We start from the raw sequence: 21,053 nt of genomic DNA on the forward strand, positions 1-21,053 counted from the left end.
TTGGGAGCCGGCGCCTGGTAGAGCCTTGATGTCCCCGATCCTCTGGGGGCCGTGGGGGTTCTGTGGTGGGGGGAGGAGGGGGCGCCGAGTCCTGGTGGACTTGTGGTCCACTCAGGGCCAGACGGTCACCCTTATGAGGGCCCGGACTCCCTCTGGAGAGCTGGTGGCGCTTGGGCTGTGCCAGGGGACACCACGCTGGGGGCAGGGTCCAGGGCTGGCGCGCTGCCTGAGCGCTGAGATGCGCACACGCCTCAGGCCCCTCAGCTCTCCTCTGGTGCCCGGCCTGGCACCGCTGGGGGCCCCAGTGGGTTTCCACTGGGTGAGCTCGGGGCCCGCAGGTGCCTGTTGTCCGTTCTCTGCGCTGGGCCACGGGGGGTCTGCAAGGTGGACCTGCTGTCCCCCCAGGCCCCGCGGCCCTGCCTGGAAGGATGGGGGCTCTGCGTGGGCTCCCTCCACGCGCGTGGGCTCCGGTCCCCACCGCGGTTTGTTCCCCTAGCAGTTCCTGTTACAGCTGGCCCAGGGACCCTGGGGGACCTCATCCCATGGGCCCGGCCCTCTGAGGTCAGCCGGCCTTCGTTAGGTCTTGTGAGGTGCGCTGGCACGGGGCAAGGACACAGGTAGGTGCCGGCCACCAAGGCCCAGGGGCCTGAGGGCGCGCTCTCGACAGCCTGCGCGGGCCCGCCCTCAGCTGCCCCCTCCCGTGGTCTGGGGGGCCTCGGGTGTGGCTGTGGCTTGGCAGCCCTGAGGGGTCCTAGAACAGGAATGCGTGTACTGGTCAGGCGGGGGTGAGCATCACTGGCCCTGACGGCGGAGGATGGGTCAGGCCGGGCTCCCTCCTGCACACCCAGGGTGAGTGGAGGGTTGTGGGGGCTGTCCTGTTGGAAGAGGGGGTGACCACCCTGCCCCGAGGAGGACAGAGGCCTAGGGAACTCGGTCGAGTTGGTTGGTTCAGGACTCAAGGTGCTGGGAGAGTGTCTTGGGCTTACAGGGAGAGGGTGGGAGACTGGCTCCCGGTGGCCTGACTTTGGAGTGGGGAGGGGGCGGGGGGGGGTGGAGCGTGGCCGTTACCAGGGTCTGGTGCCATCCCTGGGGGCTGTCCCGATCCCTGCTGTCGCCTCTCGGGCACTTGAGCCCTCTGGGTCCAGCCCCTGGGGTTCCAGAGGACCCCGCGGGAGGACGGCTCGCGGTGCAGGGCTGGGGCGGACCTCCTCCAGACACGAGCCTGACCTGCCCGTTCAGCAGACCCGATGCTGCAGAGCCTGCCCGCCGCCTCTTAAAGTGGTAACGGGAGTGCAGGCTTGGGTTTACTCTAGTGGAAGGCTTAAAGGTTAACAACAGCAGTCTTTCCCACAGTTTCCTTTTTTGTCAAAAGGAGGAGAAAACAACCCTGGCAGCTACGTGCCTAGTTCAGCATGGTCTCCTGGCCGGCCTCCTTTTCCTTCCTTACAGCGTGAAGTACACAGGAGCTCTAAAACCTTGGGTCTCCTTGTGTGTCGCTCCCTCCAGAATATTCTGGCCACCACCTCTCAGTGGGAGCTGCTGCCTGAGGCCGCCCACCCCGTGGGCCCAGTGGCTTGGTCTGTAGTGACCCATCCTTGCCTGGTGGTTGACGGCTGCAGTAGAGGCTCCGGGGCTGAGCTGCCCGGGCTGTGTGTGCGGGGGCCGGAGGGACCAGCGCCTGCCCAGGGCCGTTCCGCGCAGGGGCCGACGGCCGTGGGCCTGCGAGCAGCAGGTGGCAGCGGAGCCCGGGGGCGGGGGAGGGGGCACGACTGGGGGCTCGGCACCTGCGCTGCCTGCACGGGACACGCTTCCTCTCCCAGGCCCCCCCCTCGCCCCAGCACGTCCCCACGCCCGCCCGCACCCTCCTTCTGACCTGCCCCCCTCCTCACACGTGTGCACGTCTGTACTGACCGCCCCGCCCTGCACATGCTCACAGGTGTTCAGTCTCTCCTTGTCTGAATTCTTCTCACACGGAAACTCCAATTCACATAGAGACTCCGTCTCAGCCAGATTCTGCCACTGTCTCACGTTTCGCTTAAAGCAGTGATGCTTTCCTCCAGAACCGCCTGCTCTCTGCAGGATACCTGTGCATCTCCCGCCGGGCTGGGACCCGCGCCCGCCTCCCAGCTTCCAGTCTGTGTCATGTGTGCTTTACCGTGCGGGAGCGGAACCCACGGCTGATGCCCCACCTCTGGGGTCAGCGCCTGGTGGTCGGAGGGTGGGAAGGGAGGCCTTTTCCGTACATTGAGTTGCGCTGGCAGGCAGGCAAGCCACACCCGGCTTCCTGTTCAGGGCAGCGTCCACACGCAAAGGCAGCGGTCAAGAGGCCTACCAGAGACCCTCTGGCCTGAAGTGCTTATGACCTGACACTCAGAGAAAAAGCTTGCTCCCAGCAGCTCCCCATACTTTGTGGGAATTCTGCTGCCCCCCAACCCACACCAGCTGAAAGCCCACAGGGCCCCCAACCCCCGGGACAACCACAGGTTTCCCAGGGGCTTTTCACCAAAGAATTCCTTCTTTTGCTGTCTTTCATCTCCTACTGAGTGTCTTCCTGCTCTTATTCTACTCCTAGGGCAAACTTTGTTTCATCCACATGATTTTACTTCTGTTTGAACATTTATAATTTCCAAGAGTACTGTTTAACGTTTGCTCCTTAAAATATGGTCTTAATGGACGTTTTCAAGCACATGAAACTGTAGACAACTGTCATCACCCACGCACCCCTCGGGAACTCCTGTCTACCCTCAACCATAATTTACCTCCAGCAGATCTAGTTTCACCTACACCCGCCCCATGCAGCCCCTTCCCCTGGAGAATTTTGCAATGAGAATTGTACCCCAGCTAGGAATTGTTTGCTGGGACTGCATATGTGCAGGGGGCGGGGCGGGGGTGTGTGGTTCTGTAGCAGTCAACCCGACATCTTCAGAGGGGAATAAACAGTAGGGGGAGAGGATCGTGGTAGGACTGTGGCAGCATCTATCGCTTCTGTGTTGCTTTTTGGAATGTTCCCACTGACCACCTCAAATCGCCTCGCTTCAGTCACACAGGCAAACCTAATTAAGCTTCTGTCGTTATAAAGACAAATGATTATTTGAGGATGTGAAAGAAACAGAAGACAAGTATTAAAACGGTACCATGATGGATGTAGTTGGATCTCTACTCACATCCCCTTTTCCTGGATGGTACACGCAGCCCCACCTGCAGCGACAGACTCACCAGACTCTAAAAGAACTGCCCCCACCACCGACAGCAGAAACCTTACGAACTATAGACTGGTAGGTAACTAAGAATATTTGAGAATCTTAAACTGAAAAGGATTCAATATCCAGAATATAAAAAATACTCCGAAAAACTAACAGCAAAACCAACCCCATACAAAAATGTGCAAGGCCTTGAACAGACGCCTCTCCAAAGATATACAAACTGCCAGTAAATACCTGAAATGATGCTCAACATCGTTAGCCGTTGGGGGAAATGCAAATCAAAACCACAATGAGAAATTGGGAAATTGGGATTTGCATACATCCACTACCATGTACAAAAAAGATAACTAGTGAGAACCTACTGTACAGCACAGGGAACTCTACTCAGTGCTCTGGGGTGACCTACATGGGAAGGACATCTGAAAAAGGGAATATGTGCATATGTATAACTGATTAATTGTGTTGTATAGCAGAAACACACAACATTGTAAAGCAGCTCTACTCCAGTAAAAATTAAAAAAAAACAAACCACAGTGAGATACCACTTCCCTGCTAGGATAGATACAGTCAAGAGATGGAAGAATAACATGTATTGACAAGAAGATGTGGAGAAACTGGAATGCTTGTGCATTGCTGGTGGGAATGTAAAATACTGCAGCAGCTGTGGAAAAGCTTGGCAATTTCTCAAAAGGTTAAACAGAGAGATAGCACACGACACAGTCATTTCTCTTAGGTATATATCCAACAAAACGGAAAGCAGGGACTTGACAGATACTTGTACCCCCATGTTCATACCAGCACTATTCACAACAGCCAAATGATGAAAACAACGCAAGTATCCATTGGCGACTGAATGAATAAATGAAATGTTGTATGTACAAAGAATGGACCAGATTTCAGCCATAAAAGCAAAAGTTGGATATCTGCTATAAGGTGGAATGACCTTGAAAACGTTATGCTTAGAGAAACAAGGCAGATGCAGAAGGACAAGTACTGTATGACTCCACTTAGATGAAGTACCCGGCACAGGCAAATCCATAGAGGCAGAGAGTAGAATAGAGGATACTTTGGGCTGAGCAGAGAGAAGAGCAAGGGATTCTTTTTTTTTTTTGGGGGGGGGGGGGGCGGTGCTGCACTGTGTAGCATGCAGGATCTTGGTTCCCCAACCAGGGATCGAACCCGCACCCCCTGCGGTGGAAGCAGGGGGTCTTAACCACTGGGCCGCTGGGGAAGTCCCGCAAGTGATTCTTTTAATGAAACCAAGCCTTAGGTATAGGAAGTGGTCATGGCTGTACGCGTTGTGAATGTGTTTAATGCCACTGGATTATACACTAAGGGTGGTTATAATCCCAAGTATGAAGTTATGCATGTTTTATAACAAAATTTATAAAAATGGGTAACTGGTGAATGGTGACTGACAATAGTTATTGTTGTATACACTTAACCTTTCAACAGTGATTTCAGCAACTCAGGAGCAGACTCTAGGAGATCTAGGATCCCTAAGGATCAACAGGAAGGGGCTGAAAGTGGGGAAACACGAGGCCGAAATATGAGTGGCCTGCATCAACCACAGACGAGAATCTAAAACAGCGGTGGTATACGACGTGAAAATGGAATTCAGCATGTAAAAGTTGACAGAGGTGAGCACCAGCATGAGGATGGTGTGGGCGGCTCTGGTCTCCGGAGGGCATTTATGCCAGGCAGTGGGGGTGTGGATACACTGCATTCTCTGGTGGTGTCTGTGCAGGAGAAGCACCGTGGAGGCACTGGACCAGACCATGAGGCCAATAAGCACGGCATCAGAGATGGACCACAGGACGAAAATGTCTGTAAAGGGACTTGAGGATGAACAGAACCACTTCCCTTGGGGGTCAGTTTCATTTCCCTTGTACTGTGGACCAGTGATTGTCACAGGAACAGAGATATTTAGTAAGAAACTTAACATCCAGCATTGTGCAACAGGAAGGACCAATGACCTTGGGGGCTCTTCCTCTGGGCATCATCCCCTCCACTCTCCTGGGGATGAGGGTGAAGGACTGATAGGTGCTCAGGACACAGGTGGAGCACAGGGTGGTGCTGCCAGCCACTCTCTGTGTATAATATACAAATGTACACACAAGACTGGGCAGGGGATTCCTTGAAACAAAAGCTGTCATTGTGTGGGGGAATCCCAGAGGAAAAGAGGACCAGGAGATTGGTCACGGCCATGTGGGTGAGGATCACGTGTGTGGGTCTCTGCCTGTGGCCAAGCCAGATGGGAGAGATGCTGAGGAAGAAAAGGATGACATTGGCCAGAGTCCCAACCACCATCTGTAACAGCAAGATGGTGGTCAGGACCACCTCCCCTTGGTTTCTCAGGGCATCTTTGTGAAAAGACATGGAGAGGACTTCAGAGTGTCCTGGGCAGAAAGGAGTCTTCTTACACAACCAAGATTGGAAGAGGATTTTTGGTCTTTTCCTCTCCTGAAAAGGGGAACACTGTCATACTTCACAGGAGGTGCTGAATCTGGAGAACATACACATGATACCAGTTACACTTTTTACTCTTATTATTTTGTATCTATTTCTATTTACTTGTATATCCTGATTCTTCACCTGCATGTAAGGTCCATGAACTTGGGAAGCATGTTCAATAACATGGTTGACCCATAATAGGTGTTCAGTAATATGTACTGAATATATAAATATGTGACAGGAGACAGAGACAAGGATATACTCTACCTCCCTTAGAATTCATGGTAATTCTGCCTATTTTAAGAATTTATTAACTGGAGAAAATGAAAGAAAAAATGGAAAAATATCGTTGAGATAAGACTGTCTAATTTTAATAGAGTTGCAAGCGAATCAGTTGTCCACATTTGAGCACTCCTATTTCATTGGAGTTACTGGACACAAAATAATTAAAAAAAATGAGTGTGGACTTCAGGTTTCCAGTCCCTCATGCAAGGAGCTTGGAAGTTACCACTCCATCCTAACAACAAGTAAAACACTGCGTAGACTTAAAATTCATGCATCAGTAAGAGAGGAGAGAAAACAAAGGACATCACTGCCTCCAAGTTTGGAGAGATGGACCAGTGATTGGGTGAATCAAGGCTTATTGGAGCAGAGACCCATGAGTGGAAACACCTCAGGAACAAGACATGGGGGTAGGAAAATATGCGCTATAACCGATGGGGAAAAAAGTCCCTTTGTGATTTCGGTGGGGGGATGGGGAAGAAACCACTTTGTAATAACCAGAGCACTGGGTTCTTCTTAACAACGTCTGCCTTCAGGAGAGACTAGTTAACTGGAGCCTAACCAGCTCAGGGTTTTCACGGAGCCTGACCAACCTGGGAAGGGAAATTCCCGACTCCAGCCCACTCTAGCCATCCTGTCCCACCCAAGGGGCAGAAAAAACAGAGAAACCGCTGTGATGTTCACAGGCCAGAGGCACAGGCTCACTGAGAGACTGAGACCCACTCACAGGATATAGCAGCTCCCTCTCTCCCCACACCTCACCACCTCCTCACTAAAGGTTTACTAACAGTAGTTCCTTTCACCTGGTACATCATGTCCAGGTATCAAGAAAAGATTACTAGGCATACTACGAGGCAAAAGAAAAAACTGAAACAGTTTGAAGACACAGAGGAAGCACCAGATCCGAATATGACAGGAATGTTGGAATTAAAGTTGGGGAATGTAAAACAACTGTAATTCATATACTAAGGACTCTAATGGATAAAGTAGACAGCCTGCAGGAACAGATGGGTAATGTCAGCAGGGAGACGGACATTCTAAGAGAGAACCAGAAAGAAATGCTGGAGACCAAAAGCACTGCTGCAGAAATGAAGAATGCCTTTGGTGCACTTGTTAGTGGGCTGGAGGACACTGATGTGGAAAGACTCTCTGAGCTTGAGGACCTATCAATAGAAACTTGCAAACTGAAAAGCCAGAACAGAGACTCAAAAAAACACAAAACAGGGACCTCCCTGGTGGTGCAGTGGTTACCTGGCAATGGAGGGGACACGGGTTTGTGCCCTGGTCTGGGAAGATCCCACATGCTGCAGAACAACTAAGCCCATGAGCCACTACTGAGCCCACATGCTACAACGACTGAAGTCAGTGTACCTAGAGCCCATGCCCGGCAACAAGAGAAGCCACTGCAATGAGAAGCCCACACACCGCAACAAAGAGTAACTTCTACTTGCCACAACTAGAGAAAGCCTGTGTGCAGCAACAAAGACCCAACACAGCCAATAAATAAATAAAAAGATACAAAGATAAAAAGATAAAACACAAAACAGAATATCCAAGGACTGCAGGAGAACTACTGAGCGTGTAACACGTGCATTATGGGATTAACACGTGCATTATGGGATTATCAGAAGGCAAGAAAGAAACAAGGAATATTTTAAACGACGACTGAGAATTTCCCCTAAACAATGTCAACACCAAATCACAGATCCAGGAAGCCCAGAGAACCCCAAAAAGGATATCTTCTCTCCAAAACCCTGTCTGTAGGCCTATCATATTCAAAATACTATATGTTCAAATATAAAGAAAAAATCCTTAAAGAAGCTACAGGGGAAGAAAGTTAAGATTTCCTGCTTCTCAGAAACCAAGCAAGAAGAGAGTGGATGAAGTATTTAAAGTATTGAGAGTAAAAACTCACCAACCTAGAATTCTGCTCCCTGTAAAATTATCCTTCAAAAGTGAAGGAGAAATAAAGACTTTCTCAGACTAAGTAAGCTGAGGGAATTTGTTGCCAGTAGACCTGCCTTGGAAGAAATGCTGAAAGAAGCTTTTTCAAGAGAAGGAAAAGGATATTGATCAGAAATTTGGATCTATACGGATAAAGGAAGAACACTGAAGAAGGAATAAGTGAAGGTAAGATGAAAACATTTATTCTTCTTATTTGCAATCTTGGAAGTAAGTTTGCTAAAAATAATAATAGCAACAATTTGTGTGTGTATATATACATACTTTTGTGTGTGCTTCTATATAATTCCATCCCATCTTTGATAGGTTCAACACAGAGCAATTCATTCCCTGTAGTTTATTTGATAAACCCGTTCTTTGCTAAAAGCCTCTAATCAGAAATTTTAATTATTTAGATCCCTCCTTCCAGTTATAATCACCTGTACAATTCCATGGTTCTCCAGTGGGTTAAAATTGACTCTAGTACCAGTGATCCCAGAGAACCTTGTTTGTTGGCAAAAGATCCAACTTGCATCTTATGCTCAGTAAATCCTCATAGGACCCCCCTGAAACCTCCCTCATATCCCCTCCATCACCCCTCCCAGTGACTCCTAAGTGCACGCAGGTCCCCTCATCCCCTTGCACCTCTCCTCCCACAAACACGGCCCACGGCCTCCTTCCTGTGGGGCTGAGAGTTTCCCAGGTGAGTGATGAGGTCACACCTCCTGGGTGTACATTTCCTGGGACACACAGAGACCAGCCCCACAGGTGAGGGGCCTCCCTGACACCCACAACCATGACCGAGAACAGCAGAAGGACACACCCATCCCCACACAATCCAGGACCCCCAGCCCCCCCGCCCCCAGTCACACATGGGCACCAGCACAGCCAGAGTCAGACAACCACCCACAGAAGGTGCCCCTGTGCTGTGATAGGGACGCACACCCCTGTGCCTGCCGCCCTCCTGAGCCTCTCTTCACCCACAGGTGTGGGAACCAGCGTGGGCAGGTCAGCTTCCCTGTATCTGGACAAGCTGGTGAAAACCATTCTTGAAACACAAAGGGAGTGACCCTGAAGCCCTATTTTCCAACAACGTTTCTGATGACACAGCTGTGCTTTCACTGAAACAAAATTTAAGGAGTTGTTTCTCTCTCTTGTGTCCTGAGAACTTTTTCCTCTACTGCCTTCCTTGTAACTTCTGGGTTTTCTAACTCCTGTAACTAAAAATGCACACAATTCAGTGGCAGCAGCCCCAGGAATTAATGTGATGCTGGACCAGCAGAGGAGAGTGTAACTCACCTCATCCCAGGTGAGCACAGAACTCAGAGCTGGTCTGTGGAGACCTCCTAAGAGAATGAGGAAGCCCTGCTAAGAGAGCACATTGTGTGCCCAGGACAGAAGGACAAAGGAATCGGGAACATGGCCCTGGACAGAGGGACACAGGGAGAGTTGGGGAGGGTGGGAGCACTTTGCTTCCATTGTAGAATCTCTACACCTTTTCTCAGAAACTGCCTCTGATAGGGACTTGGTCTTAGCCGTGACCACCTCCTGGACTCCTTCTTAATAGTGACCTGCCTCATCTGTTCTGGCTACTGCAACAAAATATCACCACTAGGTAGATTATAACAACAGAAATTCACTGCTCTCACTTCTAGACTCTGGACAGTCACATTCAAGGCACCAGCATGGTCCCCATCTGGTGAGGGCCCTCTTGCTGATTCATGGCCATCACCTTCTTGCTGTGTCCTCACATGATGGGAAGGCTATGGAGCTCTTTGAGGACTCTTTTATAAGGGCACTAATCCCATTCAGGAAGGCTCCACCCTCATGATCTAAGCATCTCCCAAAGGTCCACCTCCTGATACCATCATTTTCAGGGGTTATAATTTCAACATATAAATTTTGGGAGGACAGACATATTCAGACCATAGCTTAGCCCAAGGTATATTCCACTGTATTTTCAAATATAAAATGCAATGTTGATGTACCACAGACAGTACATTTCTAATTCCATATTTACAACTTAAAGTACACTGCTTATTTTCCAACACTTACATCATGTGGCAGACTTAGAAATTAACTGGGTTTCATCTACTACAATTATTTTTTTCCTCCTCCTGCTGCTTCAGGTTAAAGAAGGACAGAAGGGCATTTCCCCATTCAATCAGAGAGAGAAAACTATGAACAACAACTACACACGCGGCTCATAGAAGGCAGAGAATGGAGTTAGAATATCTTGGCAGAAATTATAGAGATGACTGCATCCAGTGAAGTGGGATTTGAAGGAAAACGTGTACATCCTCGTAGGGCCGTGTATTTCTGTTTGTGTGTGTACGTGTCTGTCATTGGATCCTTTCTCATGCTTCAGGATTTTTACATTCCAACCGAAACTCTGTATATCTGTTATTCCTCTTCTGTTCACATCCGACCCTAATTTGTTAGTTCTGAGAAAAATCAGGAGACCCTTTCATACGTGCTTAGGAAGCTCAGTAGCTCTGGCATACGAGGCTTGGCACAGGTTCCACAGTGACCCCGTCCCTCTTTCCCTCACTGCCAGGGACCCCAGGGCACAGGGATTTGCAGTGAACTCATGACTCTGGTCCCCTCAGATACACACCCCAGCACAGTCCCACCTTCTACCTGTCCAGCCAGGGCAGCAACGGGGCAGCTCAGGACAAGGCAGGGTGAGCACCTGTCCTGCCCAAGGCTGCTGACCACGCAGCCCTGAGCTCCTCTCCTGGCGGAGAGCCCTTCTCTCCTGTTTTCTGCCCTGAGATGGAACACGAGGAAGCACTCACCTGCCTGGACACGGCTCCAGAGCTCTGTGCAGGGACGTGTCCATCAGGATGGGCCACCATTATAGGGACGGGGTCCCTGGACCCGATCTCCCCACAGAGGTGCCATCATCATGTCACCTGCAGCACAGCTGACACTGTCTGCATGGAGAGTCTGGGGCGTGTCCCATGAGGAGCACGTCTTACCCCCAGGGCTCGTCCCCCTCATCCACGTCTGGGGAGTCGTGGCAACTCCTGGCAATTATGGAGAAGATCTACATGAGCAGCTGAGCAGAGGGCAGGGGAAGTTTTCCACGTTCCCTGTGGGAGAATCCAAGTTTAGAGGGAAAGTCATAACTGGGGGGAAGGGACACTCAAAGTGCACGGGGTTCCCTTCACTATGGTCCCCGTTGGGCATGTTCCTTCATGGCCTCACATTTCCAAACTGTCCCAAAGTTTGTCCACCCTGATCACCAGCATATGATCTGGAGGCTGGTCTTTCCCTGATTTAAGTTCCACAACCCTTGCTATTTATGGCCTCAGGTCTTTAATCTGGAAAATACCCCCTTTGAAACCAGTGTCTCCTTCCTCAGAATCCTTGGGTCTCCCTTGAGCTCATGTAACTCTGCAAGGAGGTTTTCATTTGTTCTAAGTCACCCATGGAGCCCCTCCTGGAGTCTCTCATTGGACCACCAGCCTGTCTCTGTGTTCTGGGCAACTAGGGCTGGAAAGACTCATTCCTGGACATATAGACATTTGGGATTTGGAAAAATAATTGATTAGGAAATAGAGATAATATTAGAATTCTTGGGATTTGAAAATAATTGATTAGGGATTTGGAAAAATAATTGATTAGGAAATAGAGATAATATTTGAATTCTTTAATCACTGAAAAAATAAATTATAGTTGGAAATTTTACATGATAATTGGATCTTGGAAACCAGTTCCCTCAGCTGATGCCATTCTATTGAGAGACCACAGAGCAGAAGTAATTCCTCCCTGTTGGGCTCCTCCTGCAGGGAACTGATGCACTGGGGCCAGCAGACATGTCCACATGTCAGGTCCATGGGTTTTAAAAGCTAAGCCAGGGAGATAGGACAGCTACTGCTTCTTTAAAGCGTTCAGCTGTGGCCCCACCCAGTCTTGGGAAGATGTGCATAATGGTTTTAATGTGTTGAATGATTATTCATTTGGGAATCTGTCCCCACACATTTAAGAAGATTGAGATACTGTGGACCTACTGTGTGCCATCCAGGGCACAAGGTAATGCAGATACAAACAGAAATCTCCTGTCTCTGGTTCTGATATTGGAAATGCTGGTTTGATGAAGGACGTGATTCATCGCCAGATTTTAGATGAGCTTGTGAAAGCGTCCAGATCTGGGCTGTCCAGTGTGGAAGCTCCAGTCCCATGTGGCTACTGAGCTCCTGACATGGGCTCATTTGAACAGAGAGGTGCTGCGAGTGTGGATTTCAAACATGTATTAAGATAGAGAGATTGTAAACTATCTTGTCAAGATCTTTACAGGGACTTCGTTGGTGGCGCAGTGGTTAAGAATCCGCCTGCTAATGCAGGGGACACAGGTTTGATCCCTGGTCTGGGAAGACCCCACACATGCCGAGGAGCAACTAAGCCCGTGAGCCACAACTACTGAGCCCACGTGCTGCAACTACTGAAGCCCGCATACTAGAAGCCCAAACTCTGCAACAAGAGAAGCCACCACACTGAGAAGCCCGTGCACCACAACGAAGAGTAGCCCCCGCTCACCACAACTAGAGAAAGCCCGTGTGCAGCAACCAAGACCCAACACAGCCAAAAAAAGAAAAGAAAAAAAAAAAAAGGATCTTTCCAGAATGGATGGATTACAGCTTGCAAAAACCATATTTAGGATTTAAAATAATTGATGATTTCTTTTCACTTTCTTTAATGTGGCTGCATGTAAAATGTATAATTACATCAGGGGGTCAGGTTCTATTTCTATTGGACATTGATGGTTAGACTCGGAATCCCTTCTGTCCCCCAGCTGGACCCACCCGGCTGTGGGAAAATGCCTGCCAGGATCTGAGAGGCTGAATAAGTCAGTGAGATAAGTGCACCATCTTATGCAGCCTGTCAAGCTATGCTAAGTAAAATGAAGACATTGTCATCTCTCCAGCTTTTGTATAAAAGTCAAAGTCATCCTACTGCTCTCAGAGCAGGGTATACAGTCCAGTGTCCCCATCGCACACACACTGCCTGGCACTGACCTGACCTTGACAACATTTGCTGAATTAATAAAGTACTCCATTCTGCAGACCTTGGTCTCTCAAATCTGCCTTTTGTAGAATTCTGAGAAGTAAAGAAGAAATTCCAGAAATTGGACCCACCTCCAGTCCACGAGGTTCTCCTGTGGCCTCCGTGTGCCTCCACTGACAGCTCAGCTCTGGAGTGAGATTACCCTGCAGGGCTTTTACTGGGAGGGTCCCTCTTCCCTCCTTCCCATCCCACCTCTCCTCTGTAATCCAATCAAATGTATTCTGGATAAGTGAGATTTTTATTAAGGACTTCGAGAATTTACCACAAACAAAGGAGAACAATTTATCCTGAAAACAGTTCTTTTATTAATATTGTTGAAGTGATTGCCTAGGTCCAGTCTCTCCTACCCAGGGTGACATGTCAGCAAAGCAAAACTTAGATAAATTTCGTGTCCCTGTACAGGATCCAACGCGATCAGAAGTGCAGTGCGTCCAGTCAGCCGACCCCCGGTACGAGCCCGCTCTGGACACTGCACGTATTACCTTGTTCCATCTCACCCCAAACAAGGTTCATTCTGTGGTCCCAGCCAATCAGATGCTTTCCATCCCTCTCATGCTTGTTCTTTACGCTTTATCCTATAAAAGCCTCCTGCTCCTTCTGCCCTAGTTTGCAGCTTTTCGAACGCAGACTGTTTCATGAAATGTTAACCACCTAAAATGCCTCCTTTAATCACTTTAAGCAATATAGATAAACTGTTGTTTTAATACATGCACCCCAATGTTCACAGCAGCACTATTTACAATAGACAAGACATGGAAGCAGCCTAAGTGTCCATCAGCAGATGAATGGGTACAGAAGATGTGGTGCATATATCCAACGGAATATTACTCAGCCATAAAAAAGAATGAACTAATGCCACTTGCAGCAACATGGATGGACCTAGAGATGATCATACTAAGTGAAGTCAGTCAGACAGAGAAAGACAAATACCATATGATGTCGCTTACATGTGGAATCTAAAATATGACACAAATGAACCTAATTATGAAACAGAAACAGAATCATGAACAAAGAGAACAGAACTGGTGGTTGCCAAGTAGGGGCATTTAGGGGAGGGATGGAGTGGGAGGTTGGGGTTAGAAGATGTAAGCTTTTGCGTATAGAATGGACAAACCACAAGGTCCTACTGTATACCACAGGGAACTATATTCAATATCTTGTGGTAAAGCATGTATATAACTGGTAACCATATATATAACTGAATCCATTTGCTGTATAACAGAATTTAACACAACGTTGTAAACAACTATACTACCATAAAAGAATAAAAAATAGTGTTTTATTATCACTCTGAATTAGTTCTGGAATGACTACTGACGTTACGATTTGAAATATGGATAAAAATTGTAAGTATCATGAAATAAGTGGAGCCAGTTTCCAATACTTTTTGTTCACTTATGCAGAGGCTCCTCATGTTTAGATCAGGAAATTAGTTCCACCTACTCAGAAATATTTTCTAATGTCGTACTCACTAGACAACAAGCAGTTCCTCAAAAAGGGACACTTTATCAAGTTTAGTAAGTATAACCCCAAACTGTTCCCCGACACCCACATTCTCTTACACACGCTTTTACCTACACCTTTTCTCTCACACGTGTCTAGAATGTTCTCACGCCCGCACCTGCAGACACCCCCTCCTCGTGCATGTACACGTCTGCACTGACTGCCCCTCACTGCACACGCTCACAGGGTTTCAGTCTCTCCCTGTCTCTCAGTTTTTCTCACACAGAGACTCCACTTCAGACACGCAGACCCTGTCTCAGTCGCCTCTGCCTTTGCCTGCTTCCCTTAAAGCAGAAATGCTTTCTTTCCTTCCGAACTCTTGCGCTCTCTCTGCAGAATGCCCACCGTCTCCTGGTGGCGCTGCTGTGTGTCCTTCCTGCCAAATTGGACCCAACCCCATCATTCATGCCAGTTTTTGCAAGACGCCCTCTACTTACTCAGAACTGAAAACCACCTGAACTCATCCCATAAGGACCCCAGCTCAGGGGTCAGCAAAATAAGGCCCCAGGATTTGCCGATTTTTTTTTTCAGAACTGAAAAAGGAATTTGTTTATTGAGGGCAAGGGGAGGCAACCAATCTAAACATCGAAAGCTTATCTGGCTTGAATTGACGTTTCTTTCTCCGCTTCTCAAGGTGGAGTTGGATTTTATTTCTACATTTTCTAAGGGTCCCAATCTGCTCAGGAAATCCTTATACGGGGGGAAGCTGTGGGGCATATTCCTTGAGAGACCCTATGTGAGAATCCTTGTTGGCGTGAGAGTAATTGCTCAGTGCTGCTTACTTCTTTCCCTTCTGCTTCATGTGTGCTACAGAATAGTCCTTGCATGCGATGGTGAGCCCCGCGATTAGTGAAAAGAAGCTCTGGAAGCCCACTTTGCTGTCTCGGCACTGGTCCAGGTCCTTCATTATTTTGTCCACAGCCAGAGGGTCTTTTTGGTTTCCCAAAAACCCGGGGAATTCCTTTTCCATGAGTACTCTCAGGTCCTCCTTTGTTAAGTAGCCTTTATCCCCAGCAAACCTGTGAAATGTAAACATCATGGTTTCCATGGCGTGTTCCATTTGAGTGGGCATTTTGGTGAGGTCTGTTGAAACCTTGGCAGGAGGCACGGCGGGGACGCTCGGCTGGCGGGGATGCGCAGTCTGTGACTGATTGATTTTTAAATAAAAATTTACTAGGATTCAGGAATGCCCTACAATGATTCCGCACCGCAATGGTAACATAAAGGGTGTATAATACAGAACGTATGACTCAGCAGCCTGAAATAGTTATATTCTGGCTCAGCTCTCATCACTCCTTGTAGGCGGTGGGACTTCCAGCCCCACCACCTCACCGCCTCTGAAAGCCCCTGTGCCCCCAACCTGTGGGACAACTGCATACTCGCCACTGGATTCCAAATTTTCCTGCTGAGAAACTGGTCATTAAAGAACATTTTTTTAATTGGAGTATAGTTGATTTACAATGTTATGTTAGTTTCGGGTGTACAGCACAGCGAATCAGTTATACATATACATGTATCCACTCTTTTTTAGGGAGAAATTGGTCATTCTGCTGTCATTCGTTTCCGATTGAAAATGTCATAATTTTAATTCTAATTTTAGGGATGATTTCTTTCAGACTGTGTTTCACCACAATTTTATTTTGAATATTTGTAATTTCAAAGACACTCCTTAAGGGTTGATCACTAAAATATCAAATTTTAACCCACGTTTTCAAGCACACAAGTCTACAGCCAATAGTAACACAACCCCCCCCCCCCCACACACACACCTCAGGAACACCTTGTCTGATTTCAACCATCATTTACACTGAGCGGATCTAGTTTCATCAATATCCCCCTCTTATTTCCTTTCCCTGGACAATTTAAAATGATAAGTTCACTCTAAGCTGAAAAGCTTTGATGCTGCTGTTAAGAAATATACTGTGATGTGTTTCTTGGGGAAGTCGTGCTGCATTTATTCCATGTGTTCAGAGGGGAATGAACAGTGGGGAAGCTCTTAATACGACTGTAGCACCGTCTCTTCTGTGCTGCCTTGAGGAATGTTCCAATTGACCACTTCAAACCTCCTCACCCCAACTGCACACCTAAACCTAGTTAGGCATCGTTGACTCTAAGCATACCAAAGAAAAAAATGATCATTTGAGAGTGTGAACAAAACAGAACTGCTATAAATGGCGCCATGGTAGATGTGGTTGGGTCTACACACAGATTCCCTGGGTGTGACCTTTACCTGGGTGTCACACACAGCCCCACCTGCAGTGACAGACTCACCAGACTCTCAAGAACTTCCCCAGACTGACTGCAGCTGGATCACATAGAAATGCTGGGTGAGCCCCTCCAACCCACGCCCTCAGCCAAGGTCCCATCAAACTGGGGGCACAGAGTCCACATCTTTTGCTTTCAGTTGGGACAACTATGGTGCTATCCACACTTCAGAGCCCCTGTGGGATCAGGCTGGGATTAGGCTTCAGCGGAAACCACCTCCTTGATTGATAAGATACTTAGGAATACATTTAACTAAGAAGGTGGAAGCTCTCTATAATGAAAACTACAAGCTGTTGATGAAAGAAATTGATGAAGACGTAACATCTAGAAAGATAACTCATGTTCATGGATTGGAAAAATTGATACTGTTAAAGTGTCCATACTACACAAAGTCAGGTATTGATTCAATACAATCCTTATCAAAATTTCAATGGTGTCTTTCACAGAAATAGGAAAAAAAAATTTCTAAAATTTGTATGGGACCACAAAAGACCTCAAATAGCCAAAGCAAACATGAGAAAGAACAGAACTAGAGGCATCACACTTACAGTGTTAATCACTAAAAAAATAGAGTAATTAAGTATGTATGATATGGTACTGGCATAAAAATAGACACAAGACCAAAGTACAGAGATCCCAGAAGTAAGTTCACATCTACCATCAAGTAACATTTGACGAGGGAGCTACAAACACTCGTTGAATAAAGGATAATCTCTTCAACATATTGGTATTGGAAAATTGAATAAAGAAATGGAGAAGAATGAAACTGTAACCCTGTCTTACACACTCACAAAAATTAACTCAAAATGGATTAAGTACTTAAGCATATGACCTGATGTCATAAAACTCCTAAGAGAAAACATAGGGAAGAAGATCCCCTAGACGTTGACATGACAATGATTTTTTTTTTTTTTTTTGGCTATGACACCAAAAGCAAAAGCACCAAAACAAAAAATCAACAAGTGGGACTACATCAAACTTAAAAACTTCTGCACATCAAGGGAAACAACAAAATGAAAAGACCACCTATGAAAGGGGAGAAAACATTTGCAAACTGTATATCAGATAATGAGTTAGTATCCAAAATATATAAAGAACTCACACAAGCCAATAACAACAAAACCCAAATAGCCCAATACACGAAATGGTCAGAGGAAATGAATAGACATTTTTTCCAAAGAAGACATCCAAATGGCCAGCAGGTACATGAAAAGATGCTCAACATCACTAGTCAGGAAAATACAGATCAAAACCACAATGAGGTATTACTTCACACCACTTAGAAGGGCTCTCATCAAGACAAGTGAACACAAATGTTGGTGAGGATATGCAGAAAATGAAACCCTTGCACACTGTTGTCGGGGCTATAATTTGGTAGAGTCACTATGAGAAATAATAATGGAGGTTCCTCAAAAAAGTATACATAAAAGTACCACATGATTCAGAAATTCTAGTTCTGGCTGGGTATATATGCAACGGAAATGAAAACAGAAGCTTGAAGAGGTATCTGTTCTCCCAAGGTTATTGCAGCAACAGCCAAGATGTAGAAACAGCCTAAGTGTCCGTCAACAGATGAACAGATAAAGAAGTCGTGAGTTCTCTGAACTATATATATATATATTTTTTCCCCAGACATTAGAAAGATGAGAACCATACTATTTGTGACAACACAGATGGACCTTGAGGGGATTAAACTAACTGTAATAAGTCAAAGAGAGACAAGCACAGTATGTTATTAATTATACGTGAAATCTAGAAAAGCCAAACTCATAAAACCGAGAGTTGAAGAGTGGGGGGTGGGAAGTTGGTGATGTATTATTTAAGGGCATAAACTGGGAATGAGTAGATACATAAGTCCTGCAGAGATCACACACAGCACAGTGATTATAGACAATACTGTATCATAAGTTTCAAAGTTGCTAAGAGACTAGATCTTAACTGTTGCCACCACAAAAAAGAAATGGTAATTATTGGATAGGTTAGAGCTGTGAACTCACCCTACGGTGGTAATCACTGCAGTATCTAAGGGTATAAAGTCAACACACACACCTCCAATGTGCACAATGTTTTATGGCAATTCTATTTCAACTATAAATGAGAAAATAAAACATCATTGCGGGTTTTACGTAAAAATTGTTATTCAACGACTGATTACTGAACACTGTAAACACGGCTATTATTGAAAATGACTTCTACATAATTAGATTCTCAGTCATTTTCATCATTTCAAGAGCAGAAACTTGAAGCTCTAGGATCCTTAAGAATCAGCAGTAAGAGGCCAAGAGTGGGAAAACATGAAGCCAAAATATGAGAGCGATGCATCCACCTTAGGTGATATCCAATTAAAACAATGATGTGAGCAGCAAAAATAGAATTCAGCAATTAGGAGATGACAGAAGTGACCACTAGCATGAGAATGGTGTGGGCAGCGTATATCATATGCCTCTGGGGGCCATGGGCACGGCTGCTGGGGCTGTGAGTACACTATACACTCTGGTGGTGTCTGTGCAGGAGAGGCACCGTGGAGCCACTGGACCAGATCACGAGGCCAAGAAACATGGTATCAGAGAGGGACCACAAGTAGACCAAGCCTGCTTGAAAACCCGAAGATGAGCAGAACCAGGTGCCTTGGGTATCAGTATAACTGCATGCGTCCTGTGAACCAGTGACATTCACAAGAACATAGTTACTCACTAAGACACTGAGCACCCAGCAGGTGCAACAGGAAGGACCAATGACCCCGGGGGCTCTTTCTCTGAACATCCTCCCCTCCACTGTCCTGGGGATGAGGGTGAAGGACTGATAGGTGCTCAGGACAAAGGTGGAGCACAGGGTGGTGCTGCAAGCCACTCTGTGTATAATATGCAAATTTACACCCAAAACTGGACAGGAGTTGCCCTAATACAGAAGCTGCCATTGTGTGGGGAATCCCAGAGGAGAGCAGAACCAAGAGACTGGCCACGGCCATGTGGGTGAGAATCGTGTCTGTGGGTCTCTGCTTGGGTCCACGCACATTTGGGGAGACATTATGGAAGAGGATGACATTGGCCAGAGCCCCAACCCCAATCTGCGACAGAAAGATGGTTTTCAGAGCTACTTCCCCTGGGGTCCTTAGGGTCTTTCTGAAAAGACACGAGTGGCCTGGAATGAAGAGTAGGCTCTGCCAGTGCAGGTGTGAGGACTTTTCTAAAAGTTTTAAGACCTCATAGAAGGATTCTGGGCTTTTTCTTCTCCTGAAAAGGGAGGCACTGTCACATTCCACAGGAGGGACTAAACCTGGAGAACATATCACTGACACTTATTTCACATTTTACCATTACTACTCTGTATTGATTTCCTTTTCCTTTTATATTCTTATTTATTTATTTGGTCACACCACGTGGCTTGCGGGATCTTAGTTGCCCGACCAGGGACCGAACCCTGGGCTCCCTGCAGTGGAAGCATGGAGTCCTAACCACTGGACAGCCAGGGAAGTCCCTACTTTTATATTCTGACTCCCCACCACAATACAAGTCCATGAACTTAGGGTCCATGCCTGTCTTGGTCAAAAGTATGGTAGACACATAATAAATGTTGAATAAGTATGTAGTTTGTAAATAAATAAACAAAAGGAGATAAAGACAAGAATGCAGTCTACCATCTTTATAACCCATCATCCTGCACGCCATTACAATGCATTAAGAAAATTCAGTGAAAGTGTAAAATAATACATTTTAAGGTTAACTAACACGAGTGCTAAATAAATATGTGGTTTGTCATTAAATAAGCAAAAGCATGCATAAAATGCAGTGTTGATACACCACAGACAGTACATTTCTAATTCCATATTTACAGCTTAAAGTACATTGCTTATTTTCCAACACTTACATCATGTAGCAGACTTAGAAATTAACTGGGTTTCATCTACTACAATTTTTTTTTTCTTCCTCCTCCTGCTGCTTCAAATTAAAGAAGGACAGAAGGGCATTTCCCCATTCAATTAGAGAGAGAAAACTATGAGCCACACTTACACACGCGGCTCATAGAAGGCAGAGAATGGAGTTAGAATATCTTGGCAGAAATTATAGAGATGACTGCATCCAATGAAGTGGGATTTGAAGGAAAACGTGTACATCCTCGTAGGGCAGTGTATTTCTGTTTGTGTGTGTACGTGTCTGTCACTGGATCCTTTCTCATGCTTCAGGATTTTTACATTCCAACCGAAACTCTGTATATCTGTTATTCCTCTTCTGTTCACATCCGACCCTAATCTGTTCTGAGAAAAATCAGGAGACCCTTTTTTACATAATTGAGGTGCTCAGCGGCTCTGGTCATATGAGGGTGAGTCAAAAATTA

The 21,053-nt window shown here is 46.7% G+C and overlaps 1 protein-coding gene and 1 long non-coding RNA gene across 2 annotated transcripts; one reads left to right on the forward strand and one right to left on the reverse strand.

Moving 5' to 3' along the window:
* Positions 1–2,743: 2,743 nt before the first annotated feature.
* LOC130838892 (uncharacterized) lies at positions 2,744–10,401 on the forward strand. The gene is made up of 4 exons (XR_009049741.1): positions 2,744–3,275; positions 4,659–4,843; positions 4,951–8,069; positions 10,010–10,401. It is a non-coding gene; the product is annotated as an uncharacterized LOC130838892 (long non-coding RNA).
* A 4,830-nt stretch (positions 10,402–15,231) lies between these two features.
* On the reverse strand, positions 15,232–15,525 carry LOC130839360 (protein S100-A10-like). The gene has a single exon (XM_057713586.1). The coding sequence runs from the start codon at positions 15,523–15,525 to the stop codon at positions 15,232–15,234; it is 294 nt and encodes a 97-aa protein (XP_057569569.1).
* Between the last annotated feature and the right edge of the window lie 5,528 nt (positions 15,526–21,053).

The sequence above is a fragment of the Hippopotamus amphibius genome, chromosome 16 (genome assembly GCF_030028045.1).
Source record: "Hippopotamus amphibius kiboko isolate mHipAmp2 chromosome 16, mHipAmp2.hap2, whole genome shotgun sequence".
NCBI classification, from domain to species: domain Eukaryota; kingdom Metazoa; phylum Chordata; class Mammalia; order Artiodactyla; family Hippopotamidae; genus Hippopotamus; species Hippopotamus amphibius.

Excerpts from the sequence above, each read along its gene's own strand:
- LOC130839360 (XM_057713586.1), bottom strand. The coding sequence starts at position 15,525 with ATGCCCACTCAAATGGAACACGCCATGGAAACCATGATGTTTACATTT.